At 44.7% G+C, this 27,116-nt stretch overlaps 2 protein-coding genes across 10 annotated transcripts in view; one reads left to right on the top strand and one right to left on the bottom strand.

The window, feature by feature from the left end:
* Positions 1–10,549, top strand: part of ccdc117 (coiled-coil domain containing 117) — a 36,057-nt gene extending 25,508 nt beyond the window's left edge. The window contains exon 7 of one of the 2 annotated variants that reach the window (XM_033043623.1): positions 10,295–10,549. The gene's annotated coding sequence lies outside the window, so the exon portion shown is untranslated. The remainder of the gene's footprint in view (positions 1–10,294) is intronic. The other variant, XM_033043624.1, reaches the window with a different exon arrangement.
* Positions 1–27,116, bottom strand: part of LOC116987523 — a 48,382-nt gene that overhangs the window by 1,912 nt on the left and 19,354 nt on the right. For 3 of the 8 annotated variants that reach the window (XM_033043610.1, XM_033043609.1, XM_033043616.1), the window contains 12 exons: positions 26,234–26,346; positions 24,538–24,664; positions 23,892–24,011; positions 20,254–20,358; positions 19,452–19,634; positions 17,251–17,370; positions 15,654–15,901; positions 12,334–12,472; positions 10,427–10,513; positions 6,483–6,652; positions 2,951–3,026; positions 1,018–1,243 (listed from right to left, as the gene is read on the bottom strand). In XM_033043610.1, coding sequence (XP_032899501.1) covers positions 1,018–1,243; positions 2,951–3,026; positions 6,483–6,652; positions 10,427–10,513; positions 12,334–12,472; positions 15,654–15,901; positions 17,251–17,370; positions 19,452–19,634; positions 20,254–20,358; positions 23,892–24,011; positions 24,538–24,664; positions 26,234–26,346 — 1,714 coding nt within the window. Of the gene's footprint in view, positions 1–1,017; positions 1,244–2,950; positions 3,027–6,482; positions 6,653–10,426; positions 10,514–12,333; positions 12,473–15,653; positions 15,902–17,250; positions 17,371–19,451; positions 19,635–20,253; positions 20,359–23,891; positions 24,012–24,537; positions 24,665–26,233; positions 26,347–27,116 lie in introns of those variants that run through there. The other 5 variants (XM_033043611.1, XM_033043614.1, XM_033043612.1 and 2 more) reach the window with 5 other exon arrangements.

Below are 27,116 nucleotides of genomic sequence, written 5' to 3'. Positions count from 1 at the left end.
ATTTTCTCTGGTGTGTGGGAGGTTGATAGAAGTATATAACATTTTGAGAAGCATAAATAGGGTAGACAGATCCTTTTTCCCTGGGCTGCAATCGTCCAGTCAGTTAAGGAACGTAAAAGGGATTTTGTAGTTAGGGGAGCAGGTGTGATTCCAGGATAGTATATTCTTTCACTCGCTCAAGGGCAAAAGACAATGAAGGGAGGGGTAAGATTTTTTTTAAAGTGTTTAAGCAGGGTTTCGAAGGTATTAATTTCCAGATTGCTGGGAATGCTGCAAACTGGTTAAGTAAAATACAGAGGAAAGTGATGTTATAAAGGGTGCAGTAAGGGAGATTCTGATTCATGGGGTATCAGAACTAGAGTGATCGTGATTCCAGCTCCTTTCATGTTCATTGTTCTGGAGATGGAGGGCAGAGTGGGGGCTTGTGGTTCGAATTAATGGGGCAGGAGAAAAGGCTCTAGAATGTAAGAATGAAAAGTAGGAAAAATGTGTAAAATCTTGATTAGTCAGGGGTTATGGGGCAAAGGCAGGAGAATGGGGTTGGGAGTGAAAGATAGATCAGCCATGATTGAATGGCGGAGTAGACTTGATGGGCCCAATGGCCTAATTCTGTTCCTAGAACTTGTGAATTTATGAAAGGAATGGAAGAGGTAACTAGAACTAGAGCAAAAAAGGTTTTGGATAGGACCAGATTAATTAACTAACATTATCACTGATGACTAATTAACGTACTTGTGCAATTTTTGTAATCTCGGCCAATAGCAATCTCAGCGTACCAGGTTTCTGATTTAGGCAGACTTTGGGTTATAGATATTCCTCAAAGGCTTTGCATAATGCGGGGGCTGTGTAGACTTGGAACAGTTCTCCTGCTCAGAAGAAGATGCCCAGGTACTATCAGATGTGATCTGGTACTGGTCAGGTCCCAAGGGTGTTTTCTCCAAACCAGTATTCTATTGGTTTCTCTGTACAAGTTCTGCATCAATTTGATTGCTGGTGTTTTACTGGCCAGTAAACTACTCACCATCTTTTTGTACGAGTTGCCTGCTTCAATGTGCAGAGTGTTCACATCCTCCAGGCCAGTTCCATGGTAGATGCGGTTTTCTGCTCGGAGCTGCTTCACGCGACTTTGCAAATGACGGAACAGCTTCAGTGTCCCAAAATCCTGCTGTCTGAAAGAGATGACTGTAGAGGAAGCCATTGACGGAGTGGAAACGCATCGCAAATGAGAATTTTCACTGTGCTCCTTGTAAGGAATAAAAAGCACAAACACATTACTGTACTGTATAATTCTAGACTCTGCTGAGGTAATGGCAAAGCAGCTTTATATTTAACAAATTAAATTAAGGTGGACCCAGTTGCGGAGGTGATGTGTTGAAGCTGTAATATACAGGAATTGATGGAAATAATTGAAATCCACGTCACCCATATGTGCAATAAGTATCTGCAGTTCGAGGACAAGTGACTTGTTACTGAACCTGGAGATAATGGTTTTCAGAAACCTGGAATTGTGCAGGAGTGAAATGAGTGTGTCCAGAGTGGTGTGGGTCCTTGATGATGCTGGCTGCCTTTTTTGAGGCAGAGCCTCCTACAGATCCTATCGATGGAGGAGAGGTCAGTACTGATGATGGACCACCACTTTTTGTAATCTCCTTTGTTCCTGGATGTTTCAATTGCTATTCCAGGCAATGATGCAACCCCTTAATATGCTCTCTACTGTACACCTGTAGAAGTTTAAGAGCGTATTCGTGGATGTACCGAATCTCCTCCATCTTCTAAAGAAGTACAGGCAATAAGGGCCTTCTGAATGATTGCATCGATGAGCTGTGTCCAGAACATATCTTCAGAGATGTGCACAGCCAGGAACATTGTATTTATTCTCTATAGAATGACACTGTTTGTTTAGAGATGCATAATTCTTTGTGGTGAGATCCAGAATGACCATCCAAGATACTTTTGAGGGCCAGCACATGAATAGGGAAGTCTTGAATTTCCTGAGAGGACCTCACTGCTGGTAATCTGCTACATTCTGGCATTGGATTCCTCCTGGAACCCTGGTGGACTATCACTTCCCACAGTTTCCCCAGCAGTTATGACAGGAAATCTGACCATTGACTGTCTGAAGAAGGGTCTCAACCCGAAACGTCACCTATTCCTTCGCTCCATAGATGCTGCCTCACACGCCGAGTTTCTCCAGCATTTCTGTCTACTATTAAATGTAGAAAGTAACTACAGATGCCGGTTTATACCAAAGATAGACACAAAGTGCTGGAGTAACTCAGCGAGTCAGGCAGCATCTCTGGCGAAAAAGGATGGGTGACGTTTCGGGTTGGAACCTTTCTTCTTTGGAGAAGGGTCCTGACCCGAAAAGTCACCTATTTTTTTTATCCCGAGATGCTGCCTGACCCACTGAGTTACTCCAGCACTTTGTGCCTATCTTCAATCTGAACATTGAACCTGCATATGACGTTAGATCCATTGCTAGTTCAGCAACTGCATTTATTTCAATGAGAGGGAAACAAGCAAATTTCAAATACTTTATGGCTTTTCCAGTTAACAAATGCAGTAATTTTTTTTTTATAAATGCATTTCGCAGTATTTTAAGTTTATTTAAAAATATATTCATTTACCATTAATAAGTTGCTTGATTATTTTGATTGTTCATTTAAGTGTGGTTTGAAGTATTTGAGCGTTTTGAGTTATTTCACCCAGTGGGGAGGCTAAATCAGCTGTCGGTTATCCATTGGACCTTGCTGATTAAGAGCCAGTTTCAGGGATCTGGATGGTGAGTTAAAACTGGTCACTGTTAAATAACCAAGTTGGGACATTGTCCACCCAAAAGATGCTGCAGGTAAATATGGCTAAAGGAGCAGCTCTCCGCTTGCCAAGGCTAATCCTCAGCCCATGACCATGTATTACATATTGTGTATTTAAATTAACTCAGAAAAGTTACCAATGATAGTTGGTGGATTTCATTTTCCAGCTTTTCAATCTTCTTTTGATGTTCAATTGTATTCTTCAAGACATCCCTACAGTTAAGGAAACAATAAGTGTAACCTACAGAACTGATTATTTTACTCCCAGTGTATTGATAGTGAGTCTAACCACATTCCCCAGACACAGCTCAAGCCACTGTTCTTAATTCATTGTATTTTGTTTTTTATTTTTAACATTTCTCCACTGGCTAAGTTATTTTTGTCTTCAAGTGGTATGACAGGCAGGCAGGCAACCTTCCCTTGTAAAACCTGTCTCGCTTTTACCAAGCAGCCAAACTGCCAAAGCCCAAGAGCTATCATGTGGGAATATTGTATTATAAGCAGCATGTGTTTTTGCAAATCCCTTTTTTTAATCAATTACACCAATTTGCTGTTTTCCTATACCCATTATTCCTCTGAGAAAACTTGTGACAACCTGCTTAGTGTGACTAGTCTGGTGCAGGTTTACTGGACTGGTCCTGGTGTATATCTCCCAACTTTCTGGAAATCTTCATCTTATTGGTATCATCATCTATCATATATCTAGCTTTCGACAAGCAAATATTACTTCAATATTAGACAAACCTTGCCCAAAATTCCATTCTTCGGCCTTTAAACCCAAAAAGCTGTTGCTAAGTTTGAATTAAAATCTAAATGGAACAAACACTCAGCTGATCAGTCAGAATAAGGTAATCCGTTAACATTTCAGGACAAAGACCCTTCTTCAGGTACATTGGATGGGAAGGGTATAGAAGGATAAGGGCCAAATGCGAGTAAATGTAATAAGTTTAGATGGAGCATCTTGATCAGCATGGGTTGGGACTTGGGCTGTAAGACTTGTTTTTGGTTGTATAACTCCAAGGGAAGTTGGCTATTAGGAATCAGAAGAGATAACATGGAATATGAAATTCAACATGGATTTAAGAGAGAGTTAGATAGAGCTCTAGGGGCTAGTGGAGTCAAGGGATATGGGGAGAAGGCAGGCATGGGTTATTGATAGGGGATGATCACAATGACTGGCTGTGCTGGCTCGGTGGGCCGAATGGCCTCCTCCTGCACCTATTTTCTATGTTTCTATGTAACTCTGGTAAGGATAAACCTGAACATTAGGGATTAGCTGTTTGTGATAGATAATTAGTAGAAATTAACATTGGGGTAAGAATTAGTGCTTCATGATGCATCCCCTTTCTGAGATTAGAATCCAGAGGTAGCATTGTGAATTGGTATATAGTTATAAAGATTATTTCTGGTGGACCTGCAGCGAGGTTGTCAGATCCCAGGGTACCTTCGACATGCAAGGCTGGGAGGGAGGGTTTGCTTTCAACATAGAACGAAGTGCTGTTAATAGAAAACAGTTAATCATTTAATTCGGACCTGTGGAATCCAATTACTGGGACCTAGCTGGTTGGAATTTTAGATAATGGCAATTCACATGGACAGGTCTAAGTTGTATTATGTATGTGTAAAATTTATTTTCTGAATCTTTCTATCCCCGTACAGTCTTTTAAAAATGCTTCGAAATCACAGTAAAATGTGCCCATAAAAATGTTCAAGCAAGTGGAAAGGAATTACTGTTTTCTTACGAGTAAGAGGTAGTATAAAGTGATAAATTAGTAGTTTTTCCGCAATCCTAGGTGGCGTTGCCAGTGTACTTGATGATATTTTCTCTTTGGGTAGATTAATGGTTGTCTTGAAGAAATATAACAGCAAATTGTTTCAACATCATCTAATTTGATGTGCCGTTAGTATTAACGTATTCGAACACTGAGGTGCAATGAGATCGAGTAGTAAGAGGAGCTTGGAATGAAAATCGGATCAAGTCCTGTGCAACATGGAACAAAACAATGCTGCTGCTATCAGACCCCACGTGCAGGACAGTTTCTCTGAACACCTTCGCTCAGTCTGCCTGGACCTACCTGATCTCTGTTGCTAAACACTTTCATTCTCCTTCCCATTCCCCTATTGACATTTTTGTCCTATGGGCTTCTCATTTTCAACCAACAAACAGCTATCAACGGCATGTTCCCTTTATCATCGTTACTTTTTTTGCGTATCTTTCATTCATTGTTGTATATCTCTCTACATCATCGTCTAAATCTCTCGTTTCCTTTTCCCGTGACTTTCAGTTTGAAGAAGGGTCTCGACCTGAAATGTCACCTATCCCTCTCCACAGAGATGCTGCCGGTCCTGCTGAGTTACTGCAGCTTTTTATGTCTAACTTTGGTTTAAACTATCATCTGCAGTTCCTTCCTACACTGTTGGTAACACGGAACTGTTTACAAGTTGAAAGTCCGGCTGCAATCCAAGTTCCCACCTGACAGAAAGGTGGTAGGTATGTGGAATGAGTGGCCAGAGAACAAAGTTGAGGCAGGTACTATAATAGCACTGAAAAGGCATTTGGACAGGCACATGAATAGAAAAGATATATAGCGATATGGGCCAAACACTGCTAAATAATGGGGCACTTTGATAGGCATGGGCGAGTTGGCTGAAAGGCTTGTTTCCTTTTGGAATAACTAACTGCTGACAGTATTTCATTAAACAAAAAGTGCTGCAGGCCGTCCATTAAAGCAAGCCAATGTATATTTAGTAATTGGGGCCTTATATTTACACTGGAGGTTGTTAGTTCTGGCAGATTGACATGACTTCTCTCATAGCTTGAGGGAAATCAAGCCCCCAGCTTGGCTATCCAGACACCCTGATTTGGCTATCCAATTCATAAAAAAAGACCTGGATTATTGAGGAATATTTTAGATTTGGAATGTCATCATACCTACATGGATACCAGGATAATCATGAATCGTCCTGTTGTTGCCAAATAGCTGGTAAAACAGTTGAGGCAGATTCCACCTATCTACGGCAAAAAGACTGCAGTTGCTTAAAATCTGAGACAAAATCAGAAAATGCTAGAAACAATAGGCAAGACAGCATGTGTGAAAAGAAGCAGAGTTAACATTTCAGTTCTGAGACTGTTTGTGAGAATTAGGTTCTGACAAAGGGTCTCAGGCCTGAAATATTAACTCCGTTTTTTTTCCTCGGATGCTGCCTGACCTGCTGAATATTTCCAACATGTTCTGTTTTTATTTCACCAGTCTACTGTGGGACACAGTCCAATCTCTAATTGTAATCAGGAAGAGCAGAGCAAGAGAGTTATATTTCAAGGGAAAGTCAGGAACAGTATTGAATGATTTGGTGGGGAGGCTGAGGTGGGGGTTGTAGGAAGAAAGTGAAATATTTTGAATAGGTCTTAATACATTTTCATGATAATGCTGTAGAACGAAGAAAAGTAAATCACTGTACCTCAGTACACGTGACAATAATAAACTAAAGTACAAGGAAGTCACGAGATAAGGGGAGAGAGTAGGAATGTGTTGAGACCAAGAATGGATCAACCAGGATTTTATCAGATGGTGTAGCAGCCTTAAGAGGCAGACTAGTCTCCTCCTGCTTATGTTCTTATTGTGTAAAACTATTTCTGACGACACTTAAAGTGATATGAAAGTCACGTACTTTTCAAGTTCTTCATTCAATTCTTCCTCAAACGTCCATTTGGCAATGTTCCTTTGGACTGTTCGTGACTCAGTGGCCTTCTCCAGAAGCTGCTGTGTTAGTGTGTGCTCCTCTTCACTCCCACAGTCCGGCACTGGCGAGCTCTGCAACCTGCTGACCTCATTGCGATTCTGTGCAATGGACAACACAGGAACCATTTACACTATTGCAGACCTGGATGGCTCAGTCTGGGAGCACATACATCACATCTCCTTGTTCAGTCAGAAGGTAACTCCTTTGCATATCAATTGACTAATTTGACCGAGGTGATTGAAACAAAAAGGTTATAATAACCAGCCCTGATACTTTTTGTAATTCCTTGCCGTTTTTTGGTGGAGGCTAATCAATTGTAAGCAGTAATTTGTTGAACCTTGTCCCACGTTTCATCCCCAGGTTGTATAGATCCTGATTCTTCCAGTACACATCCAAAGACAGTTTAACTGTGGAGGGCTACCACCCTTTCAGGATTTCAATTCCAGAACTCCACCTTTACAAAGCTGTTCCCCAACCAGTTCTAGCATAACCTAGAAGAATCTGGAGAAAGGCCTCGTCCCGAAACGTCACCCATTCCTTTTCTCCAGGGATGCTGCCTGACCCGCTGAGTTACTCCAGTATTTTGTGCCTTGGATAACCTTCTTGCCCATATATTCTATATCTAGTGGAGTAAATGATCTAATACGGTTTACTCACCTTGTTGACTGCTGTATTTAAGGATCTGTGGTCATACACTTTTCCGCACTTCCACGCATTCAGTATCTTCTTTACCATGCATTGACTTTACACCTGCCCATAATCCATCACTTTACATTCAACTGGATTAAACACCTTTCTACTCAAACGGCAGACTGGAATGTATTTAATCTGGGCCTGATAATGTATCCATTTTCAAAATTGCTAAATCCCTTAAAACATTTTTCCTGTCCAGTATTTCACGCCGATCTGCCATCCACATCATTAGTACCTATTTCCCTATGTCTGTGATGACTCTCAATATTCAATGAGGCCTATAACAGCCTCTGCCATCATACATACTTAGCCTTTTTGGTACTGCTCTATTTTTTGTTATTCTCTTAACCAATTATGGATGAAACATCTATGAATTTTCTTTGATCTCAGTTTTCATACCCTCTCTTTGAATTTTCTTTCTTCTTTCTCTTTGAATTTTGCACCAATACACTGATCTTCCAGGATTTCTGCTGTCTCTCATTAGCCTATCTTGTTGCCTCGCCTTACCTCTGAGCACTGTTTTCATCCAAGGCGTTCAACACTTGGCATTCCTATCCTTATCCTTATCCATCCTTCGAGCCCAATACCTCAAAATCCTTGAATCCAACCCTTAAATGCCTTCTGTTGCTTTGATATTGACAAACTTTCAAGTAACTGCTTCCAGTCCACCTGTTAGTCTAATAAAACTGGCCGTAACACAGTTTATAGTCTCCACTCCCATTTCATCTTTGTTCTCTGCAAATAACCAAGCTAAATCCAACTGAATTTTGATCCCCATCTCAAAAGTACTCTCCCCCTAACTCTCCTTCCACCCGGCCCGTTTCATAACTTGAACCCCACCCAGAATTGCCGTCCACCCCCATCTTGTTGAGCTTCCTACATACTGGATTTTTAAAAACTGCTCCAGAGTGTAATTTGGGAACTCTTCTCTCTAGGCTTTCCCACTGATTGTAATGCAGTTAATATTTGGCTAATTGAAATTTCCCCACTATTACTGCCCCAATGCTTTTGCACTTGTCTGACATTTACCTTAATTTGTTCTATCTCCTTCTGACCGTTTAGACTGTCTATTTCTGTATTCGCTAGTGCAAGGCACACAAGTAAGTAAAAGGTTAGCATCTTGGAGATCCTGCTTTTGATTTATTTCCAAACTCCCTAAAATGCACCTGATAGAAAGATGATATCACATCTTACAAACCAAAAAAACAAGACTAAGATTAGACCAACCCTTCGAATCTGCTTCACCATTCATAGAATCATGCCTGATCCTCCCATCTCAAAACCAATCCCCGCTCTCTTACCATACCCCTTGATATTGTTCCTTGCACTGATATGGAGCAAAACTGGCTGTTCAACCTCATTCTACAGAACCTTTTGCAGTCGCTCAGTAATATCCTTGACCCTAGCATCAGGATGACATCCTGAATCAATGATCATACAGCATGGAAAAAGCTCTTTGGCCCAACTCGTCCATGCCGACCAAGTGCCCGTCTAAGCTAGTCTAATTTTCCTGTGTTTGACTCCGATCGCTTAAACCTTCCTTTCCATGTAATCATGAGCACAGAAACTTCTGCCTGCTCCTCCCACCATAGAATCCCTTGCAACTTTCAACCTATCTCCTCCCGTCCTGCACATTTAAGCCCAAGTGCTGTTGTCTTGACTCTGGCTATACTCTCAAAATGGAACCCTCTCTGCCAAAAATACTCAAAACTGAGCACTGGTTGGAGAACAAGATGCCCTCGGGAGTCCGCTGCTCTATATTAAAAGTTTTATGAATTTCACAGATTCACCACCCACTGACCAAAGATGCCTTCTCATCTCCTTTCTAAAGGTACGTCCTTTTATTCTGAGGCTATGGCCTCTGGTCCTAGACTCTCCCAATAGTGGAAACATCCTCTACATTCACTCTATCCAGGCCTGTCACTATTTGGTAAGTTTCAAATGAGATCCCCCCCTCATCCACTAAACTGCAGGGACCTTGACTGCCCTTTAAGCTCCTGCACTTTTCCAGGACTTGGGAAAGATCCAGAAATTCCAAGATGGCACCGAAGGTGGCCTGCCGTGTTTGAATTCATTCTCAGGTTAAATATGAAGCTGCACTATTGCCCTAGGCTCACCAAAACCCACACTCTAATCCAAATGAAGGGTCTCAATCTGAAATGTCAACCACCCATTTCCCTTCCCAGATGCTGCATGACCTGCCAAGTTCCTTCAGCAGTTCAGTTTTTGCTCCAGTTTCCGGCACCTGCAGTCTCTTAGCGTCCATGGAGTGTGGAGACATGAACCACTTCAAAACTCACTGTGCTTCAGGCGAACCAATAGATTTATATTCCCAAGCACAAAAGGTTCTCAATCAGCTGATAATAACCAGCATCCCATTCAAGCTGCCTACCTTTTTAACCCGGTTACCACTGTAAATGAAAACTGCAAGTTTTGAGAATATCATAATGCCCCGTCCCACTTAGGAAACCTGAACGGAAACCTCTGGAGACTTTGCGCCCCACCCAAGGTTTCCGTGCGGTTCCCGGAGGTTGCAGGTAGTGGAAGCAGGTAGGGAGACTGACAAAAACCTCCGGGAACCGCACGGAAACCTTGGGTGGGGCGCAAAGTCTCCAGAGGTTTCTGTTCAGGTTTCCTAAGTGGGACAGGGGCATAGCAGTTAAAACTAAGTTAAACAAATAAATATTAGAGATGAAGTCATCCTCTTTTTCGCCCAACGTTCTTAGACACTGCACAGTGTCCTTTGTGCTTGAAATACATAATGTACACCTCTTTTGTGGATGGGAATTAGGTTTACACATAATCCTGACGGGGTCAGATGAAAGGTTAAACCTCGGGTGGATGTGAAAGCAGAGAACAGGTATGCTCTCCCAATCAATATTTATTCATCAACCTGGTTCAATTGTAATTGGCAGATGAATTGATGTTTGTGGGACTTTGCCAGTTCCTCTACATTACAATGCTGACTGGTTTGCCAAACAACTTTGAAGCATTGCGAGATCATGAAAGGGTGTTATATAATTGCAAGCTCTTTCTTTTTTTTACAGCACTTGCAAGAACTCAGGCCGATCGCAGGAGAACTTATCCGTGTGACAGCCTTTAAAGTCATAATCTACTCTTGTTTCAAAATACCATGTCACTCGTGAAAATGAGAAATAACCTTGAATGGATGGAGTTACCTGGAGCAGTCTGTCCTCAATGGCTGCCAGAGCCTTTTCCTTTTCCAGCAAAAACTGTTCTCCTTGGTGCTGTCTGACCTCTCGTTCCTAAAGACCGAAAAAATAAAATTGGGTTTGCAATAAGTGGAAGAGTTGATGAGTAGCACCACAATGTTACTGAACTATGTAGGTACTAAATATCTGCCCATTGCCTGGTGACAATGTCCCTCTGAGACAAGTCTCAGTGCATTGGACGTACGAACTGCTTTCTTGTAATTCAGGCCAGGTTTGCTCTGGCTCCACAGGCAGAAATAAAAGTTCATTTGGCAGGGTTGCTGGCCAATTAAAACAATTAACTATATTATTTGTTGCTTTAATTGGCCTGTTAAAGAGAAACAGAGTATTGATATTTTTAAATAGTTCTGTGCAAATCCTTGCATCAGTGCCTTTAAATTCAATTATGGACATGTAGCTCGATCCTTAACTCCCATGTTAAAATGCTCTGGACTGTCTTCAGTCTGAAGAAAGCTCTCGACCCGAAACGTCATCCATTCCTTCTCTCCGGAGATGCTGCCCGTTCCGCTGAGTTACTCCAGCTTTTTGTGTCTATCTGGGGGTCTTCAATCATAGGTTGAGGGCAGTTAATGTAATGGAACAGCTAGCTGCTGCCTAGCAAGTGTGCAAGAGACACAGCATTAGCATAGACCGTTAATGTATTAATAAAGATAATCTGGGTTAATTTGCAGTAATTTAAATCGTGGCCATTAATGCTGGTTAAGTGGTATTGTGTTGGAGATGACCCTCATATCCTGGGCAACAATAGTAACCGATATCAAAAAGTGATTATGTGAATAATTAAAAAAGTCATTATTGGGCATTAACATTGTATAAATGCAAGCCTTTAAAAAAAAAAAAAGACCAACATTTAATGTGATTCTTTTCCCAAATCCTTTGGGGAAAAAATGGTTATAAAATTTGTGCTGTGGAGGGCAAATGTCATGTTTGTGTGTGTGTGTGTGTGTGGAACTGGCACAATTACTGTGAACCCAATAGTATGCTCTGTTCCAATTTCATTTAAGTAATGACGCATTTGTCAACAGTTAAAAGTTTATTGCTGTTCTTCCCGTTGATGTTTAGTTTAGAGATACAGCATGGAAACACTAACCACTGATCACCCGTTCGATGCATCCACTCCCTGCACAAGGGGCAATTTTACAGAGACCAATTAACGTACAAAACCACACGTCTTTGGGATATGAGAGGAAAACGGAGACCCACGTGGCCACAGGGAGAGCGTGAAAACACCACATAGAAAGCATCCGAGGTCAGGATCGAACATGGGTCTCTGGCACTGTGAGGCAGTAGCTCTACCAGCTGTGCCACCCCTAACAAGTCTGCTGTCCCTTTCATGAGATCAAGCTTCACTACCCCCACACGGCCCCCCCCCCCCCCCCCTTTTTAACCACACAGTCCGGTTGTTTGGAGATAGCTTATTCAGATATCCATTTACTTTAAATCAAAAGGTGTGTGCAATATAATCAACAACTGATGTATATTTAATATAATTGCTTAAACTGATCTAAAGTGGGTTTGCAGGCTATTTTACGTCTTCCCTGCCAAAGGAAATTAAAATGGAGAAGAATGGAATATGCTGACTCATGGTCATCCATCTTAAACAACAATTCTACATTCTGCCTCATCGCTGCCCTGCCTACAACTTAAAGTGGAAGTGCAGAGAAATGTCTTTACTGCATTAGGTATTTTAAAATACCTTTTGTAAACATCACAACTTCATTACTTGGCCAAATGAGTTTGTATGAACGGCACAAATGTGTGATTAAAACTTTCCACACTGCGCAGAAATCAGTCCAAGACCACATCTGAAGCAAAGTAACGCAGCTAACACACTTCACTGGAGCATCTGGTACCTTGTCCTTCTGTGGAGAATGTCCTTTCTGCCACTTGGTCTCCAGTTCCTGCTGCAGGTCCATCACAAGTTGATGCATATCCTCACCAACTGTGTGCAGTGTGTGAAGAGCTTCCCCCAGTGTCATCTGTGATGGGCTTCTGCAAAGCAACAGGCATATTTATTTTGCAGAGTAGACTTTCTACTGAGCCCCACTCCAGTAGATACCCTTCTGACGTGCAGGTTGGAGGAGAGATGTAGACATTTCTGTCTTCGGCCATTTGAAAAGAATGGATGCCAAATGCACTGAGAAGTGGATGAACTGTAAGATTGAGATGCTATGAACACTGATCTGGACTTCTCTTCTGCATTCAAGCTGCTTCATAAATATTGAATGTAACTGCAGCAGCAGTACTTTGACAGCTCCTCCATTGTGGAGCCAAGAACAGATCATGAGAAACTGAAGAGAGAAGAGAACATGGATTTGCTTGGTGCTCCAAACACTCCAAGTCTTGGACTAGATTCAATCATATTAAAAACCTAGCCTACTGCAATGAAAAGGACTAGGGGCTGATAGGAAAAAGTTTTTCTCCCCACCCCATGTTGCTCCTGGGAGCGTAGTACTCCAATAATCACGATGGTGTGGAAAGTTAACCCTAAGAGACCCACATCATGTAAACCCACACAAAGGTCAGCCTCACCCGACAATCCTGCACTATGTCCTGTAAATGTCCTGCACTATGTCCTACATTCACATCTGTAGAGAGAGGGAAATAAAGGGCTTCAAGCAAAATTGTTCCTGCAGGCTCACTGTTTCAGCTTGCTCTTATCCCAGTGAACAGGTTTCTTCATACCTTGATTTTTTTCCCTCCTCATCCAGTTAGGGTCGTAGTTAAACAGCATGAAATGAGGCCCATTGTCCATGCTGATTAAGTTGCCTTACTGAGTCAGTCCCATTTTTCTGTGTTTGGCCAATATCACTCAAGAAACTAACCAAATGCCTTTTAAACATTGTAATTATAGCCGCCTCTACCACATCCTCTAGCAGCTTTTTACACGCACCCACTACCCTCTGTGGAAAAAGTTATCCCTCAGCTGTGCTTTCAATCTTTCCTCTCTCACCTTAAAACAATGCCCTCTAATGTTAGACGTACTTACCCTGGGAAAAAGACTGTGGCCATTCCCCTTATCTAAGCCCAAAGTTTTTCTATAAAGTCACCACTCGGCCTCCTATGCTCCAGAAGAAAAAGTCTCAACCTATCCAGCCTCTCCTCATAACTCAAGCCCTCTAGCTCTGGTAACAGTTTTGAGAATCTTTTCTGCAACCTTTCCACCTTAATAACTTCCTTCCAATAGCTAGGTGACTAGAACTACTAAATAATCCAAGTTTAGTCACCAACGTCTTGCACAGCTGTAATTAAATATCTCAACTCTTGTATCCTATGCCCTGTCACAAAAGTCCAACGTAAACTCGAACATCTCATCTTTGAAGTCCTCGGGGCCTAATATTTTATTTAACAATTTCAGATAACCAATCCTTTTTCCTTCTCTTCACAGATTTACACACAGAGGGTGGTGGGCATATGGAGAGAGCTACCAGAGGAGGTAGTTGAGGCAGATATTAGAACACCATTTAAAGAAACAGTTGGACAGGTACATGGATAGGGAAAGTTTAGAGGGATGTGGGCCAAACACGGGCAGGTGGGACTAATGTAGAAGGGGCATCTTGGTCGGCATGGACAAGTTGGGCCAAAGGACTGTTTCCGTGTTGTATGACGCTTGAGTATGACTCTATGTGGCTGTGGAGAGAAACACAATTTCTGTGATCACTGAACTAAATTGACACATAAAGGTACAACCAACAGAAGAAAGCAAGCCTAAAGCAAAATAAAGTGAATGAAAGAGTCCCTGCATTGATGTCAGGTGTAATCCGTAGCTTCTGCTAGACTTGTTCTTCATGACTCAGTGTGTATACAGAAGCATCACTGTGTGATTTCTCTATGGTCGTAGCATTTCAGTTACAAACCTGAGCAGGGTGCTACAATGAGGGCTAGCTCGGATCTCCTGGACCTGATCGACCTGTCATATTGTACTGGGAAGACCATGCACAGACCCTTCCAGCTTCTCCTGCATTTTTCCATCACTACGACACCAGCCTTTTCTTCAGCTGGTCTCTGGCTTTCATGTATAAAAAGTTCATTCTTTTTATGTTACAGTAAGTTCTTTAAAATCTGATCCCCATCCCAGTGGTTAGAATAGCAATGATCAACCGGTTGTGACCTTTGCACACAATGGGAATGGCAGAGACCCTGCCTGTGTAAAGAGCTAGTTTAGTTTTGTTTTGTTTATTGTCACGTGTACCAAGATTCAGTGAAAAGGTTTTGTTGCGTGCTAACCAGTCAGCGGACAGACAATACATGATTACAATCGAGCCATCCACAGTGTATAGATACATGATAAAGGGAATAACATGAATAATATTTAGTGCAAGATAAAGTCTAATAAAGTCTGATTAAAGATAGTCCAAGGGTCTCCAATGAGGTGGATGGTAGCTCAGGAATGCTCTCTAGTCGTTGGTAGGATGGTTCAGTTGCTTGATAACAGCTGGGAAGAAACTGTCCTTGAATCTGGCAGTGTGCGTTTTCATACTTCGGTACCTTTTGCCTGATGGGAGAGGAGAGAAGACGGAATGGCCAGGATGTGACTTTACCTTGATTATGCTGTTGGCTTTGCTGAGGCAGCATGAAGTGTCAATGGAAGGGAGGTTGGTTTTGTGTGTGTGATGGTCTGGGCTGCATCCACAATTCTCTGAAATTTCTTGTGGTCTTGGATGGAGCTGTTTCCAAACCATGCTGTGATGCATCCCGATAAAATGCTTAATGGCTTGAAGCCCTTTATTTCCCTCTCTCTACAGATGTGAATGTACCTTTCTCTTTTAATCAGTTCCATGCTATTTTTCTACCTCCAACTGTTAATTGTTACCTGGACAACCTGCTCCCAATCACGGTCATTCCCTCTGCTCTCTCCATTCCTCTTCTTTACATCCGAAGACGATTATGCTTTCAATTTTCCAGTTCTTGTCTTTTCACTTTTTCTCAAAGTTCTCACAGAGACTCCTTGACCCAAAATGTTATTTGTTACTCTGCCCACAAATGCTTCCTGACTGCTCGGTACTTCTAGCCTTTTCTGGGTTTTTTTTTTGATTCCCAGGATATAGTTTCTTGCTCTGACTATTTACCCTTGCTGTGTGTATTGTGCTCCATCACCTACCTTAAGGATGTGATGGCTCGGAAGAGGCAAAGGAGTTGGCAGAGGATGGCATCTCTGTTTACAATGACCTACCGCAGTTCTCTGGATGATGGACTCACGGCCTCCGCCAGTACTCTTCCTCTTGTGCTCCGTATCAATGCTTGAAGGTGTTCACACTCTTTTCTGATCGTGGACACTAAGGATCCCTCGGCCTGCTCCCTCTGCTCCTGGGCTTCCCTCCGTTTCACCGTGGCCTCACTGCTCCTGGACTGCAGGTTAGCCAGCTCTCTCTCTGACTGCTCCACCTTCCACGCCAGCCTCTTGACTTCGCGTTCCTTTTCCTGGACACAGGAGCAGATGATTAGTATGGGTACGTACTTGATTAGTACGGGTGTCAGGGCTTATGTTGAGAAGGCAGGAGAATGGGGTTGAGGGGGAAAGATAGATCAGCCATGTGTTTAAGAAGGAACTGCAGATGCTGGAAAATCGAAGGTACACAAAAATGCTGGAGAAACTCAGCGGGTGCAGCAGCATCTATGGAGCGAAGGAAATAGGCAATGTTGCTCCGTAGATGCTGCTGCACCCGCTGAGTTTCTCCAGCATTTTTGTGTACCTTCGATAGGTCAGCCATGATTGAATGGCTAAATAGACGATGGGCCAAATGGCCTAATTCTGCTCCTAGAATCTAAAACCAGCCAATCAACATGAAAATTAAAACACAAGAGGCTGCAGATGTTGGAATTTTGAGCAAAAAAAACATTGGTGGAGGAACTCAGCAGATCAGGCAGCATCTCTGGAGGGAAATGGACAGTCAACGTTTGGAATTGGGGCCCTTCTTCAGATTGATCACCGGTATTATGAAGAAACATGTTCATTTATGAATGAAACATGTTCGTTTCGGTCCCAACCCGAAACGTCTGTCAGTTTCCCTTTGCAGATACTGCCAACATCCTCCAGCACTTTGCTTTTTGAATGTGAAAATTAAAAGATATACAGGTTTGTTGGTTAATTGCATTCAGGAAATATTGTAAATTGTCCCTTGTGTGTAGGATAGTGCTAGTATACGGGGATGGCTGGTCAGCGTGGACTCTGGGCTGAAGTGCTTGTTTCCGTGCTGTATCTCTAAACCAAACTAAAATCATTTTGCATGATTTGAGTCGGAATGGGAGAATAACGGGCGTGCCTCAAAAAAACCCCACCAGCATCCCCATCCCAACCCCCCAGTAATCAAGTCACTCCATCTGGTGGATGCCTCCTCTAATATACCCCAGCAGCACTGCTGCAGTTGGAAACAGAACTGGGGATCAATCACCAAGCTTTGGGCAGCAGATCGGTAAATCCTGGTGTCTCCTTCTCTGATTCTACTCCCCAGGGCTGATGTGATATTCATTAGCTATAGGTGTACAATTAGGCCATTCGGCCCATCGAGTCTACTGAGCCATTCAATCATGTTTGATCTATCTTTCCCTCTCAACCCATTCTCCTGCCTTCTTCCCATAATCCCTGACACCCGTACTGTCAATCTCCGCTTTAAAAATACCCGATGACTTGGCCTCCACAGCCGTCTGTGGCAATGAATGCCACAGATTCACCATCCTCTGGCTAAATAAATTCCTCATCTTCTTGCCAAAGGTTCATCCTTTTGGGAAGCTGGAACCACACTTTAAAGCCAAGGTTGTCAGTGACCTACCAGTTGCATCTCCTTCCTGAGCTGCTGGAGCTCCCTCTGCTTGTCCTCAGCCACGTCTCGCACAGCTTGCTCCTTCTCCTGCTGGAGGGAGCGACTCCTCAACTCCAGCTCCTGAACCCTCTGCCAACACAAACAGGGTAGCAGGTGAGAGTAGGAGAATCAGGCACTCAAGCAACATTTAAGGGGCTCAGGGAGCACCAGAGGATTGGAGAGCAGGAAGTAAGGAAACCCAACCTTGATTGATTAGTACAGTTGTCAGAGGTTATGGGGAGAAGGCAGGAGAATGCGATTAGGAAGGAGAGTGTCTGACGAATCTTATAGAATTCTTCGAGGATGTAACTAGTAGCGTGGATAGGGGAGAACCAGTGGATGTGGTGTATCTGGACTTCCAGAAGGCTTTCGACAAGGTCCCACATAAGAGATTAGTATACAAACTTAAAGCACACGGCATTGGGGGTTCAGTATTGATGTGGATAGAGAACTGGCTGGCAAACAGGAAGCAAAGAGTAGGAGTAAACGGGTCCTTTTCACAATGGCAGGCAGTGACTAGTGGGGTACCGCAAGGCTCAGTGCTGGGACCCCAGCTATTTACAATATATATTAATGATCTGGAGGAGGGAATTGAAGGCAATATCTCCAAGTTTGCGGATGACACTAAGCTGGGGGGCAGGGTTAGCTGTGAGGAGGATGCTAGGAGACTGCAAGGTGACTTGGATAGGCTGGGTGAGTGGGCAAATGTTTGGCTGATGCAGTATAATGTGGATAAATGTGAGGTTATCCATTTTGGTGGCAAAAACAGGAAAGCAGACTATTATCTAAATGGTGGCCGATTAGGAAAAGGGGAGATGCAGCGAGACCTGGGTGTCATGGTACACCAGTCATTGAAAGTAGGCATGCAGGTGCAGCAGGCAGTGAAGAAAGCGAATGGTATGTTAGCTTTCATAGCAAAAGGATTTGAGTATAGGAGCAGGGAGGTTCTACTGCAGTTGTACAGGGTCTTGGTGAGACCACACCTGGAGTATTGCGTACAGTTTTGGTCTCCAAATCTGAGGAAGGACATTATTGCCATAGAGGGAGTGCAGAGAAGGTTCACCAGATGATTCCTGGGATGTCAGGACTGTCTTATGAAGAAAGACTGGATAGACTTGGTTTATACTCTCTAGAATTTAGGAGATTGAGAGGGGATCTTATAGAAACTTACAAAATTCTTAAGGGGTTGGACAGGCTAGATGCAGGAAGATTGCTCCCGATGTTGGGGAAGTCCAGGACAAGGGGTCACAGCTTAAGGATAAGGGGGAAATCCTTTAAAACCGAGATGAGAAGAAATTTTTTCACACAGAGTGGTGAATCTCTGGAACTCTCTGCCACAGAGGGTAGTCGAGGCCAGTTCATTGGCTATATTTAAGAGGGAGTTAGATGTGGCCCTTGTGGCTAAGGGGATCAGAGGGTATGGAGAGAAGGCAGGTACGGGATACTGAGTTGGATGATCAGCCATGATCATATTGAATGGCGATGCAGGCTCGAAGGGCCGAATGGCCTACTCCTGCACCTAATTTCTATGAGAGATAGATCAGCCATGATTGAATGGCAGAGTAGACTTGATGGGCCGAATGGCCTGATTCTACTCCTATTCCTTATGACTCTAACACAATCATCTTTCTGATGAACGCCTACGTTATGGTCATGTTACAATCAACACTTTGCTCCATCAGAGAGACAAGACAAATCCACATGGCAACACTGGCAGACCCTGCACTGGCAGCTGACAGACTCTATCATTGTAGGAGTGTGACTGCAAGGGTGTCTGCATCACCCAGCTTACCCTGGAGAGCTGCGGACCTCAGTTGCTGCATTCTTTCAACAATAAGTTTCAGAGTGGTAAATGGATGTGGGAGAGTGCTGAAAATACCATTTACTGTGTAGGTCCTGCCCTTGTTAGACGTCCCAAAATGCAACACCTCCCACTTCTCTGTATTAAATGGCATCAACCATTCCTCAGCCCACCTGGCCAATTGATCCAGATCCTACTGCAATCTTTCACAACCATCTTCACTATCTGCAAAACCACTCACTTTTGTATCATCAGCAAACTTGCTAATCATGCCCTGTAGGTTCCCATCCAAATCATTGATGTAGATGATATTGTTCAACCGATCAGCAGTACAGTTACCCATTCATCCCAGAGCATTTTACATGCCAACCTTCTGCAACTCGATAATTTTATTCTGTAACGCCAGTGAATTCCATCGTTCCTTTGCCAGCTCTTCCTTTGACTGAGTGATGGCTCTTTCATTCTCCTCTTTGAGAGACGACTGCTGTTGTTGGAGCTGTTCCTCCCGATCTGCTTCCCACTTCTTGTACTCCTGAGCCAGGGCGTTCTGGACCTGGGAAGACACATACACACACACACACACACACACACACACACACAAAACCAGTGAGTATCTCACATGGTGGAATACCATTCACAGCCAAAATAAATTTATCTTAATTTTAAAATGAAGTTATTACGTATAATTGTAAGTATATTTATAAGTATCACAAATATTATATTGGTATTGGTTTATTATTTTTTTTTATTAACACATACACCAAGATATATTGAACAACTTTGCGTATTAGCTATTAAACTATAATGTATAGTTGTATAATTTGGGGATGTCCGGGCTCAGAATCTATTTACTTTAGACTTTAGAGGTACGACGCGGAAACAGGCCATTCGGCCCACTGAGACTGCGCTGACCTGCGATCAACCCCGTACATTAGCACTGCCTGACACACTTGGGACAATTTATAATTTTACCCAAGCCAATTAACCGACAAACTTGTACATCTTTGGAGTGTGGGTGAAAAAATCGGAGCACCCGGAGAAAACCCACGCGGTCGCAGGGAGACGATACACTTTGTACAGACAGCACCTGTGGACAGTATCGAACAGTCTCTGGCGCAATAAGGCAGTTACTTGACCAATGCACCCACGTGCCTCATAAAGATGTTGCTCACCATCATTTTTGCCTCCTGCTTCAGTTCTTCACTCAGTTTCTTCATCGCCTCTTCCGAAGGCCAAACCTGATCTCTCAAACTCAGACTTTCTTCATGCTTGGCCGTCTGAAAGAGAAAGTAGAATCAACAGCAATGCCCCAAAGTTCCCAACCCCCCCTTTATGGGCTTTAAGTCTTATCGGTATTGTGGAGGGGTTTAATCCCTCGTACAAAGTGCCTTGTTTCAGGATGAAAATAGGCCTTCTGTGTGTTGATAGTCTGTACATATTATTCCTAGAAACATGTACGCCTATTACTGATGCTTCGTTTTGAGCGAGATATACATTGCAAGTAAAATACCGATCACACAAAATATACAGTGCAACACAAATCATATACAAAGAGTGTTCACATCTTTTTATTAGACGTTAACACAAAGTGCTGGAGGAACTCAGCAGGTCAGGATGTATCCGCTGTAGGGAATGGGCAAGTGTTGTTTTGGGTCGGGACCTTCTTCTGACTCATTTTTATTAGACACTAGACCAAGTGGGACCCGTTGGGTCCTGTTCCCCAACGCAATATTCCACCACTTACCCGTTCCCCCAACGCAACCTGTTCAACCTATCGCAATATTCCGCCACTCACCCATAGCCCCCAACTGCGCAGGCGCGGCTCATTTCCCCTCATCCCCCAGCACTCCCTCCCCCTCGTCTTCACCCTTCCTCGTCTTTCCCCTCTCCTCCTCCCTTCCCCCAGTCCCTCCCTCACCTCTCCCTCCGTCTCCTTTCCCCTCCCCTCAGTCACTCCCTCCCTCCATAACCCCTCTCCCCTCCCTACCTCCCTCCTCTCCCTCGATCTCCCTGCTCCCCCACTCCTCACCTCCCCCTATCCCACTCCCCCACTAAACACGTTTAAATAACATTAAATGCAACAAATCTCTCATTGCACTGGGAGTCCTGTCATTTGTTAACAATGTAATGGGCAAGTGGAAAGGCAGGGCCAGAGGAATTGGATTTTTTAAAGTGAAAAGTGAATTTTTTAAAGTTTAAAATGTGAATAACTTGTAAAATATAACATCAATATGATACAACACACCACAGGACAACAAACTTGATACAACACACCACAGGACAATGGTGAGTAAGGTAGGCCAAAAATTGTAGCGTTATGGTGTACCGTTTTGCCGTAATTTCAGGATCACACACATCACAGACATAATAACAAACAAGATAAGAGTTTTACTAATATGTAGATGTTTATTCTCAACATAGGGCCATTACTAGCAAAGCTACCAGTCACCCTTATCTGACCCGGGAAGGAACTGATCCTTCCTGAAACACTGGAAATGTATCGCTTTGGAGTTTGATACAAGCACTTGACTGTTCACTGTTAAAAATCACAGTATAGTTGGATAAACAGCAAGTTTTCTTCCCTCACTTATGAAGTAGTTGGGTTCTGATCTGTTTAGTTGCACCAATAATTCCTCTAATAATTGAAGGTCAATAAGAGCTCTCACCACAAAGCAGAAACACACACACATATTCATGGAGACGCACACACACACTTGCACAGACCCACAAACACACACACAAGGACAGACACACACTTTCACGGACACACACACGCATTCACAGACAGAGACACACACGTACATTCACAGTCACAGACGCACACACACATACACAGACACACACATTCATAGACACTTATATTCATGGACATAGATCCGCACATACATTCACAGATACATATTCATGGACACACACATTCACGGGGACACGCACACATTCATGAACACACACATACACACACACACACATACACAGACACAGAGAGAGACAGGTTTAGGGTGAGGGGGGAAAGAATTAATAGGAACCAGAGGGGCAGCTTTTTCACACTGTGGGTGGTGGGTGTGTGGAATGAACTGCCAGAGGGGATAGTTGAGACAGGTAGTAGAACAACTTTTAAAAGACATTTAGACGGGTATCGGGTAGGAATGTTTGGAGGGATATGGGCCAAATATTGGCAGATAGGACTAGTGCAGATGGGTTATCAGGTTGGCGTGGGCAAGGTGGGCGAAAGAGCTTGTTTCCTTGCTGTATGGCTCTATGGTGTATTCACGGACACACGCAAACAAACAGAGAACACGCACACACAATGAATCCCAGAGCAAAACATCAACTAAATCCATTGGTTTCAGCAGGATACAACCTCCTAGAAACCTAATCACCATGTTTCTTATCTCAGCTGTGTATCAAGGACAAGGCTCAGGAGAAGGCAGGAATACCTGTGTGCAGGTAAGGGGGGAGAGCATTCACAGGGAGAACATGTAAACTCTGCACAGACAGCACCCAAGGTCAGGATTGAACCAGGTTTAGTTTAGTTTAGAGATACTGCATAGAAACAGGCCCTTCAGCCCACCAAGTCCGCACCAACCAGCAATCTCTGTACACTAACAATAGCCTACACACACTAGAGACAATTTACAATTTTATCAAGCCATTTAACCTACAAACCTGTACGTCTTTGGAATGTGGGAGGAAACTGGAGCTCTTGGAGAAAACCCACACAGACAGTACCTGTGGACAGCACCTGTAGTCAGGATCGAACCCAGGTCTCTGGCGCTGTAAGGCAGCAACTATCGCTGCCCCACCATAGTTAATGTCTAATCCCAAAGACTGCACCTTGGTGATGCACTCAGCTGTCTGGGCTGGGATTTGAACTCAGAGCCCCGGGGACTGCAGTGGGTGATGGGCGATGTCCGGTTGCCTGCCTCCGCTGCTCTTCTACGGCCCCCGGGGCCAGTTGCCGCTGGCGTTCCTGCCTCAGGGTCTCCAGGGCGGACAGCTGGGCCTCGTTCTCCACCTGTAGCACCACCACCACCTCCCTCAGCCTCAGCTGCTCCAGCTCCCTCTCCGACAGGATCCTCCCCAGGGCACTGACACTCAGCTCGCGCTCCGTCAGCTGCTCCAGCTCCCTCTCCGACAGGATCCTCCCCAGGGCACTGACCCTCAGCTCGCACTCCGTCAGCTGCGCCAGGAGCTCATGGAAACATCCAGAGTTGCAGGGGCCGGGGACGAACCCTCTACCAGGTGTAAAGCGAGAGAACGTGACTTTGCGGTGAGGGAGATGCACACCTTCAAGAAGTCGGGAGCATTTCACTGTCATACGCCCTGGATCGGCAGCTCCATCACCGAGGAACGAAGAGATCGCAAAAATCAGTGGACACTGCCTGGCCCATCACAGGTACCGACCTCCTCACCATCTATAGGAACTACTGCCTCAAAAAGGCTGCCAGCATCATCAAGGACCCACATTACCCTGGCCGCGCTCTCATTTCACTGCTACCATTGGGAAGAATGGTCTCCTCAATCCTCGTGGGTTTCTAGGTCCCAGTTTACCCCCACGCCCTCTTTCCCTTCACTAATGGCAGTCCTGCGCTTGCAAGAGTGAAAAGACATCTTGAACCATAGAACATCGCCTTGGGGCGAGGAAGAGCAAACTATGACAGGTGCAGTGGATCCAGGGACCAGCCTCTGGTCTGTGTCATGCTTGCCAATCATTTAGAGCAAGCACTCAATAAAGAACAGATGGATAGCAGGAGGTGAGGAGGTGACTCACACCCCCAGTGAGATACTGGCCCTCATCGCCAGGACTCACCACGGCCTCCAGGCTCCTCTCCAGCTCCTGGACCCTTGATTCCAAGTTGCTGTTTCTCTCCAAGAGTTGGGTGAGTTCAGCTGCCCTCTGCTCCTGTCCCAGCTCCAACCCTTCCAGCTGCTGTGGGAACAAAGAGAGGGAGAGGGATGAGAAACCTACAGAGTGTGAAGGAAGCCGAGAGAGGGAAGTTTAATATTTAGGGTAAAGCCTACATTGAGTCTCAGCTAGGTCAAAGGTAGGAGGTTTAGGGGCCACACCACGTGTAGTCAGGAAGAGGGTAAGGATCAGATCGTTGAGCTGATTCCAGAGCTTCAGCTACGAGGAGGGAACAACTTGTTCATTCCGACAGAGAAGGCCATGAGAAGATGTGCTAGAGGCACTCCAGATTATCTGGGCTTTTTATGGAGAAGATGAAGGAGGGCTAGTTAGTGTCTGTGTTCCCACTGCAAGCCTGCAACCGCGTGCTGAGGTCTGAAGAAGGGCCCCAAGCCGAAATATCACCCATCCTTTTTCTCCAGAGATGCTGCTTGAGCAGCTGAGTTACTCTGGCACTTTGTGTCTATCTATGTTTAACGTTGACTTGACACCTGTGGAGGCGAGAATCTATGGAGCACTGATAAACACCCAGTGTGTGAGGGTCTCTCACCCGGCTCCGCGTCCTGTCCGCTGTCATGTTCTGGTTTGGTGTGTTGTTGAGATCATTCCCACGTCCAGCATCTCGTAACTCCTGCCGCCTGCCATCCTCGCCGAGCCCCAGATTTACCGACTCTGTTCTGAGGCAGGGAAAATGGGATGGTCAGAGAGAGAGGGCAAGAGTGAGAGAGGGAGTGTTCAGAGCACTGTTCCTAGTGTGGATACAATTCCCTGCCATTGTGACACTGTGCAACATCAGAAACATCAGATTCCTCCTCCACTCTTGTGTTGAACCACTGCTGACACTGTACGGGCGACACGGTGGGCTGATGGGTCTGTTTCCGTGCTGTATCTCTAAACTAAACTACAGTTAAACGCATGCTGTTTTGCTGTGGACCCCAGGAATACACGGTCTAGGGTAGACTGCATGACAGTGGGATCAGGACCAAGCCCACCCAGAACAGCCCACAGGCTCTGTGGAGTCAGAGCACGTGGGTTCACACATCAGCCCACGGAGTCAAATTTTCTGTGGGCTGGAAGAGTCTGTGTTCCACATATACCAGAGCTTCAGCTACGAGGAGGAAACGATTTGCTAATTCCGACAGAGAAGGCCAAGAGGAGACTTGGGAGAGGCACTCCAGATTATCTGAGCTTTTTACGGAGAAGGTGAAGCAGGACCAGTCAGTGCTTGTAAACCCACTGCAAGCCTGCAACCCCATGCTGGAGTCTGTGAGGTTGCAGCCACTGTTTGAATATTTGAAGGGTCTGCTCCTTGCTTTCTGGCTCCACTTTAGTCCCACTATCCTAATCTTTGGGCACCCAGTGCAGAGGGGGAGTGGGTAGATCAGAGGATATCCTGGTTGGTCTGCTCCTGGGCCTGGCCATGCTGGCCATTTGTGATTCACGGCACCAGGCAGAAGAGGGCTCTGCCCGAGCCGGCTGCCTGCCCCTTTTCCAGGGTTATGCTCCTTGAGAAAGAACACACGGTGTCCACGGGCACCATTGGCCTGGGTAGAGTGGATGTGGAGAGGATGTTTCCACTAGCGGGAGAGTCCAGGACCAGAGGGCACAGCCTCAGAATAAAACAACCTACTTTTAAAACAAGGAGATGAGGAGGAATTCCTTTAGGTGGAGGGTGGTGAATCTGTGGAATTCATTGCCACAGATGGGTGTGGGGGCCAAGTCAATGCATATTTTAAAGGCAGAGATTGACAGATTCTTCATTAGTACGTGGGGTGTCAGGGGTTATAGGGTGGGCAAAAGAATGGGGTTGAGAGGGAGAGATCGATCAGCCATGATTGGATGGCGGAGTGGACTAGATGGGCTGAATTGGCCTAATTCTGCTCCTAGAACTTATGAACTTTGAGTCTGAAGAAGGGTTTTGTCCTTAAAAGTTGCCTATTTCCTTCGCTCCATAGATGCTGCTGCACCCGCTGAGTTTCTCCAGCACTTTTGTCTACTTATGAACTTAACCTCACTCGTCCCTATCAAGGGGGCAGTGACCAGTTTGAACCTTCCAAGGTCTTCAGGTGACCTCAAGGTTTGGGCACCATCCCTACCCTAATCCAAAATGCACCCAAACATGAGCCGCTTTTAAACAGAGCTTCCCCTCCTCTGTTTCCATTTAAAGTCATTTGCCCAGACCCGGCACAATGGTGCAAAGTTTTAAACAGTGATTCGGATTTGGCAGCATGCAGGCTCTGTACCACCTGGCCTGATCAGACTCGCTCTTCATCTCCCTTGCTGGAGCCTCCAAGGATCTCGGCTCTTGTAGGTCTTTCTCCATCGTCATCTTCGGGGACTGACGGTCTCCCATCACTAGCTGCAAGTGAAGAGAACTTTTACGAGGATGTTGCCAGGACTCGGGGGTCTGAGCTATAGGGAGAGGTTGAGCTATGGGGCAGGGGTTGTGGGGTTATCTTATAGAGGTGTACAAAATCATGAGAGGAATAGATCTCTTGCCCAAAGGGGAATCAAGAACCAGAGGACAAAGGTTTAAGGCAAGGGGGGGTGGATAGATTTAATAGGACCTGAGGGGTAACATTTCCACACAAAGGGTGGTAAGTGAATGGATCAAGCTGCTGGAGGAGGTATCCGAGGCAGATATTATCGCAATGTTTAAGGAACATTTAGACAGAGGGGCGAGAGAGAGGAGAGACAGAGGGGAGGAGTGAGAGGGGAGTGAGAGAGGAGAGAGAGAGAGGAGAGCGGGGGAGGTAGGAAAGATGCCTCTAAGGTTGAATATCCCCTGTTGACAAACTGAAACACAAGAAGAAACTCGGCAACACAAGAAAATAGGAGGAGGAGGCCACTCAGCCCCTCAAGCCTTCCTACCATTCAATATGATCATTGCTGATCTATGCTGTCCCAACTCCTCTGTGCCAGCGCCCCACACCCCTCAATTCCTCAATCTTTCAAATATTTATCTATCACCACCTTAGATATAGACAATCCTTCCTTCCATCGAGGGGATCTATCACAGTCGCTGCCTCAAAAAGGCTGGCAGTATCATCAAAGACCCACACTATCCTGGTCACACACTCATCTCCCTGCTACCTTCAGGTAGAAGGTACAGGAGCCTGAAGACTGCAA

The sequence above is a fragment of the Amblyraja radiata genome, chromosome 25 (genome assembly GCF_010909765.2).
Source record: "Amblyraja radiata isolate CabotCenter1 chromosome 25, sAmbRad1.1.pri, whole genome shotgun sequence".
NCBI classification, from domain to species: Eukaryota; Metazoa; Chordata; class Chondrichthyes; order Rajiformes; family Rajidae; genus Amblyraja; species Amblyraja radiata.
Note: the sequence above shows the minus strand (reverse complement) of the source record. Positions and strands in the feature narration are given on the sequence as shown.